At 63.2% G+C, this 6,257-nt stretch overlaps 4 protein-coding genes across 4 annotated transcripts; 1 reads left to right on the forward strand and 3 right to left on the reverse strand.

The window, feature by feature from the left end:
- Nucleotides 1-186: 186 nt before the first annotated feature.
- On the forward strand, nt 187-1,334 carry AMSG_01236 (uncharacterized protein; the record flags this gene model as incomplete). The annotated part of the gene is made up of 1 exon (XM_013906390.1): nt 187-1,334. One exon carries the CDS (start codon nt 187-189, stop codon nt 694-696), a length of 510 nt encoding a protein of 169 aa, XP_013761844.1. The 3' UTR covers nt 697-1,334.
- AMSG_01237 (alpha/beta fold family Hydrolase) lies at nt 702-1,804 on the reverse strand. Its single transcript, XM_013906391.1, has one exon. It carries the CDS (start codon nt 1,779-1,781, stop codon nt 744-746), a length of 1,038 nt encoding a protein of 345 aa, XP_013761845.1. The 5' UTR covers nt 1,782-1,804; the 3' UTR covers nt 702-743.
- Nucleotides 1,805-1,939: 135 nt separating this feature from the next.
- On the reverse strand, nt 1,940-4,171 carry AMSG_01238 (uncharacterized protein; the record flags this gene model as incomplete). The annotated part of the gene is made up of 1 exon (XM_013906392.1): nt 1,940-4,171. One exon carries the CDS (start codon nt 4,169-4,171, stop codon nt 1,991-1,993), a length of 2,181 nt encoding a protein of 726 aa, XP_013761846.1. The 3' UTR covers nt 1,940-1,990.
- A 471-nt stretch (nt 4,172-4,642) lies between these two features.
- Nucleotides 4,643-6,051, reverse strand: AMSG_01239 (Snx2-prov protein). The gene has a single exon (XM_013906393.1). It carries the CDS (start codon nt 5,980-5,982, stop codon nt 4,708-4,710), a length of 1,275 nt encoding a protein of 424 aa, XP_013761847.1. The 5' UTR covers nt 5,983-6,051; the 3' UTR covers nt 4,643-4,707.
- Between the last annotated feature and the right edge of the window lie 206 nt (nt 6,052-6,257).

A 6,257-nucleotide genomic window follows, 5' to 3' on the forward strand; every position in this document is an offset into this window, starting at 1 on the left:
CCCCCACCCACCCCACCCTATTCCTTACCAGCAGTACGGGTCACCCCCCGCTTGCGCTTCTTCCTGCCCATGCCCAGTCCGTCCGTCCGTCCCTCGGTCCGTACGCCCGTCCACCCGGCCGAGTGAGGTACTCCCCTCTCACCCTTGCCCGCTCCCCTTCCCCCCCTCCTCCCACCCCACTCGCACATGGACCCATACGCCGCACTCAGCGAGTGGCTGCCGGGCCTCAAGCAGGACTCAGAGTGGTCAGCAGAAGAGTTGCGCGCCGCCTATCGAGCCGCCCTCCTCGCTTTGCACCCGGACAAGCAGGCTGGGCGGTCAGGAGCTCTCGCAGAGGATGCCGACGATAAGGCTCACCGCCAGGAAAGGTGGGAGGCTGTGCAAGCCGCATGGGCTGTCCTGGGCTCGCCGTCTGCCCGTGCCGCCCACGATGCTGCCACAGAGGCTGGTGTCCGGGAGATGGCCGCTTTGGCAAGGCTGTCGGACGAGATCAACGTGGCGGACATGGCCTTTGAGGTCCGCGACGCGGGCGCCGATCTGCTGTACTCGGCGGATTGCCGGTGCGGCGGCGCATACACTGTCTTGCAGTCGGTGCTCGACGATGCGCCTCTCGCCCTCGTCCGCTGCTCCTCCTGCTCGCTCACCGTCCGTATTCGCGACGACGGCTCCGGCGACGATGACTCGTCGCAGACGTAACTCACCCCTGCCTACACGCCTTTTACTAGCAACAACGCCGGTCACGGTCACGATGCAAAGCCGAGGATGAGCTCGTTGACGCGGTCGGCGGCATCGACTTGGACCCAGTGCGAGGCACCGTCGATGAGCTCGATGCGGACGTCCTTGACGTAGCGCTCGATGCCGGCGAGGAGCTGGGTCCCGAGCGCCTTGTCCTCGGTGCCCCAGATGATGAGGACCGGGATCTGCAGCGGAGCGCGCAGCGCCTCGCGCAGCCGCGGCGACGGCACCGCCAGAATCTGGCGGTAGTAGTTGATCATCGACTCGAGCGCGCCTGGGTGCGAGACTGCGTAGCGGTAGGCATCGAGGTGCGCGTCGTTGAGCTCGTCGCGCTTCTGGTAGCCCATGGTCCGCGAGGTGAACGCGCCCGTCACACCCTTGTAGTTGCGCTGACTCAACAGCAGCTCTGGCAAGTACGGGAGCTGGAAGAACCCAATGTACCAGCTCATCTTGATCTGTGCCCAGTCAGCATTGACGACAAAGCTACGCGGGTGCGGTGCGTTGAGAATGACGAGCCGATCGATGAGCTCCGGATGCGCATAGGCAAAGAACCAGGCGACGACGCCGCCCCAGTCGTGCGCAACAAGGACAACCTTCCGCCCGGCCAGCTCTTCTTCGATAAAAGTGGCCACGTCGCTCACCAGCGCATCGATCCCATACGCCGAAACGTCCGTCGGCTTGACCGACAGGTTGTACCCGCGCATGTCCACCGCCACCGTCTGGTACTGCTCCTTCAGCGCCACAATCTGCTTCCGCCACCCAAACCAGAACTCGGGGAAGCCGTGGAGCATCAGCGCCACCGGCGCATCGTCATCGCCGGCCTTGACGTAGTGCAGCCCGCGCCGCGACGTCACGTGCTCGCCGTACACCGGATCGTCCAGCTCGGCAGGCCGCGCCCGGTTGCTTGTTCCTTCGTGAACCGCTCCGCCGCCACCCAGGCCCAGCACCTTGCGGAGTGCGTGTTCCACCCGCCGCGGCGCATGGAGCACAAACAGCGCGAGCCAGAGCCAAAGCCGGACCACAAGCTTGACAATCCGCTTCATCATTCTCTCGTTCTCAAACGCTTTGCGTGGAGTGTCGCTCGCTCTCCCTCATGCTGCCGCCCGCACCTTCTCCTGCCGCCGCTCCTTCCCCGCACCGACGGCTGTCCCGACCCCATCTGCGCTCCTGGCGCGCCATCGGCTACCACCTCCATCGGCATGCCGGCCATACGTCTCGTGTACATTCCCCGGAATCTCCCCAATCTGGCTCGTCATCACGCGTCAAAGACGTCGAGGGTGTCGCTGGGCGTAAACGGCGCACGACACATCGGACACCTGGACACCTCCACCGCGCATGCCGTGCACATTGCCTTGTGCCGGCAGGGGAGCAGGACAACTGTGTGCGGCTTGTCGAGGCAAATCACGCAAATGTGGTCGGTATTCGAGCCACTATCGCTGTTTGCGTCGGTCGCAATGGCCATCGGCACTGCGGCGAGGCTCTGGGCCGACTCGTGCATCGGAGCGAGCTCGTTGTGCACATCAAACTCGATGCCGGCCTCGTTGGCGTGCTCGACCATGATCCACGCATACTTGCTCCAACGATGCGGAGCGATGCGTTCGCTTGCTCTCAGTGCGACGCGCGCGCCGTTGGCGACCTTGAAGAACGTCCATCCGGAAAAGTCGGCGTCGCTGAGCCCGAACCGAAGCTTGATCCGCTCGGCGAGCTCGCTCATCCGCTCGCCATCGCCGATGACGACAACAAACGGCATGCCAAACGTGGTGGTCGAGCCTGCAATGGCATGGACAAAGACTAGCGGCCGCGCCGGTGGCGCTGGGTAGAACTCGCCTTCAGGCACCGGCTCCACAATGATCTTGGCCTGCCGGGAGAGAAGGGCGAGCGGGTCTGACGGGTGGAGGACGCGCGCGATCTTGCGCCCGACGTCGAGCTCAACGAGCCGGAGCTCGCGATCAAAGCCAACCGGGGCCATGTCGCGTGCCGCGAGCGTTGCTCGAACCTCACTAATGACGCACGCAACCTGCGACGAGCTGTCGACATCGACGTCCAGCGAGGCCTCGCAGCTCGCGTCGAGACGCATCACCTCGACTCTGACGCTGCGATGGAATGCAGCTGGCGAGACCGGTGTCGTGGAGATGGCGTACCGCAGCGTAGCGATGGACTTGCCACCTGACACCGTCTCCAGGACCATCTCACTGGCAAGTCGCGTTCCTCCGTCGGCCTTGAACAGGACAATGCACTCGGGCGCGACGCCGAGGTGTGCGCCGAGGCAGGCTGCGGCGTCGGCGATGCATGTCCGCATGTGGAACCGGAGAGTAGCCTGTACCCCGATCTCACCACTTTCCATCGGAGCAAAAGTAGTGACCATGATTGACGCCATGAAACGGGCGTACTCGACCGCCGACGGCCGCGCGACCGTGGGAGGCACGTCGGCAAGTTGGTACACGACGACCGCGCCAGACTCGAGGCCGGCCGTCGCCATCGTCGACAGCGACTCGATACTCGTCAGTGACTCCGGGCCCAGCTCCTTCCAGCCCTTGAGTTGCGCATGGGCAGGAAGGCCCTCGACGTCGCGGACCTTGGCCTCGAGCTCGGCCACGCTGCTCGTGCGCTTCGCCACAACGTGGCCGCAGTACCGCATCTCTTCGCGCTCGGGATCGTAGAACTTGAGATAGAGGACGGCATGAGTATCAGGCAGCGTGGCCGGCTCACTCACATCGCCAAACTCGAGGTAAATGTCCAGTTTGGTCCCGTACCGTAGCCGAGAGTCGAGCATGGTAGCGGTGACCTGGCGCATGGGACGGATCGTCCCATGCGCGCCCATGCACCACTCCCAGATGCGGACCGGCGGCGCCTCGAGGCCCAAGTCGTGGACCAACATGTCAATGAGGGCCTGAACGGTCTTGATCGGCTTGCGCGCCTGCAGCTGGATAGCTGTCGGGAGGTTGCACAGGCCGGGACCGACATGTGCAAAGAGGTCATGGTCGGTCACGACCGTGAACCGCTGCGGCGGCAGCGGCAGCCGCACGCTCCGCACAGGATCTCGGACCACACCTCCACGCGTGCCCAGGCGCTCGCGCGACTTGATTGCCGCCGAAAGCTCGCCGGGCTTTTCGTGAAGGAAAGCCTCGAGGATGAGCGTCCCGTTGAGGAGGACCTTTTCCAGCTTCTCGCGCGGGAGGAACTTGTTGAAGCCCCAGTCGCCCGAGTCCTTGACGTATGTGTGCGAGAAGCCTCGCTGGACCCGGTGGACCGGGTGCCTGACGCTGATCTTGACGTCAAGGCTTACCATCCAGTCGTTCGGAAGCGATTGATCCTCGACGCTCTCAAGAAAGACCGCCACGTAGTTCTCGCACGTGTTGCCGTGCGGGTAGCAGACGAGCCGAAAAATTCGGTTCTTGATCGGCACAATGTGCGAAAACACCTTGGTCCGCGGCATCCGGCTAAAGTTGACTAGATCCCAGGTGATCGAAGGTTGTTCATCATCTGTGTATGAGCAGAGGCGGCCAGCATTCCTCTCGACGGCGTTAGTGGTAGCGCGAAAAACGTGCATTTTGCCAAAATTGCACAATGCAGTTTTGTGACATCCGCCAGCGAAACCGTCACATGGCCAAAGAGAGAGGCACACTCCATCTGGCGCCAACGCTCGCCCTCCCTTTCACCCCCACCCTCTCCCTTTCTACCCGCTCCTCTATCTCATTGCCACATATGCGTACGTGGTGTAGCTGCCATGCCGTAAGGGGTCTGTATGCGATGGATGCTTCGGAAAGTGTGAGAGTACCCCGTTCTTCCAACAACGGTTGCCAGGGTACACTCGGAGCTTGGCAAGACAAGTACGTGATTGGGTCTCTTCAAGCCTCCAAGCCTAAACCGAAACTGCCAACGGCTAGAACACAGCAGTGTGGCATCAAAGTGTCGGTTCGACTTTACGTCGACGGCACTCTACGTAGAACATGGGGCCAGGGACAATCGTGTTCAATCGTGCGAAATGGCCTTGACGTCGGGCATGAGGCCCTGCCAAGCGTCGATGAGGTCCGACTCTGCAGCAATAAACGACTCGACGACGGCAACGAGCGATGCACGAAAGTCGAGAATCTTTTCGCCCTCGAACCGGGCAAGCTCCTCGCGGACGACTTCGGTGATCTCCTCAAAGGCAACCTTGGACTCCGCCTCGTTAGTGATGGCAGCGTCGAGGTCGTCCTTGGCGGACGCAACCTTGTTGGCCTTCTTGGGGTTGGCCTTGACCTTAGCCAAGTTATCCTCCTTCTTGGCCAGGTCGCTCTTGGCCTTGGCCCACTCGCCAAAGACCTGGGCGCGGGCGGCGAGAGCGGCCTTGACCGCAGCGACGATGCGCTCGTACTCCTCGAGGTCGACGACGAGCTGGCTCAGCGCGCCCTCGGCTTGCTCCGAGTAGATGGTGTTGGAGGTGTCGGCGACGTCGGCGAGGCGGTTGAAGGCGCGCTCGAGGCCGGGGTTGGCCTCCGACTGGGCCACAGCGGTGGCACCAGCGGAGAACTCCGAGTGAGCCTCAGACATGGAGAGGCGGAGCTTGAGCAGCTGGTTAGCGCACTTTGCGAGCTCGGAGAGCTGCTTGCCCCAGGCCTCGACCTCGTCCTTCTTCTCCGCAAACCAAGGGTCAGGCTCCTCGGCAGCGGTGATGACGTACGACGAGACCGAGCCGGCCACCTTGGACATCTTCTTGAGCAAGCCCGAGCCCCAAGACTTGTTCTGCCACGGAAGCTTGTCCTTGGACTGAAGGAAGAGGACCAGCGCCTTGGCCGAGTGCAGCAGCGGATGGCAGGCGCAGCGGTAGAGGAACTTCTCCAGCTCGTTCTTGCGTCGTGCCACAAAGGCCTCGTCGAACCGCGACGTGGCATTCTTGACCGGGAGCGGCGGGACGACGGCGCCGGGGCACTCGCGAGCCAGCTCCTCGGCGAGCCAGCTAAAGTCCGAGTACCTACGGACCACCGTGTGCTCGCCGGCGGCAAAGCCCGGAAGCTCAGCCGTGGAGACCACATCGTATGCCGTGTACGACGACATGCCCGACCCCACCTTGGTCGCCTCACCCATCGTCACCCTCAGGAACGGATGCTTGGCATACTCTTCCTCGCCACCATTGGCCCGTCCGCCGCCCGTCGACGACGCAGCAGCAGCAGACGCCCGTCCGCCAGGCGACTGCGACCGCGACCGCGACCGAGACCGCGACCGCGACGACACGGGCGACCGGGAGCGGGACCGAGAGTACGACATGTAGGAGGCGAGGCTGTGTGTGCGTGTGTGTGTGTGTGTGGAGGGGGGGTGTCTGTCGTCGGTGACGTCGAGTAGTGACTTCCCCCCGCACCGGTCTCCACGCCACAACAACGGCACTTTGCTGGCCTGTGACCTGGCACTGACCGACCTCTGTCCGGCCATCGACCTGAGCGCGTGACCAACGGTTTCGCCCATCTCGGTGATCATGTGGGTGAAAATATTTCGACCCGGGAAATCTCAAACACCCCCCCCTATCCCCCTCTTCCTCTCCCTCC

The sequence above is a fragment of the Thecamonas trahens genome (genome assembly GCF_000142905.1).
Source record: "Thecamonas trahens ATCC 50062 unplaced genomic scaffold supercont1.5, whole genome shotgun sequence".
NCBI lineage: Eukaryota > Apusomonadida > Apusomonadidae > Thecamonas > Thecamonas trahens.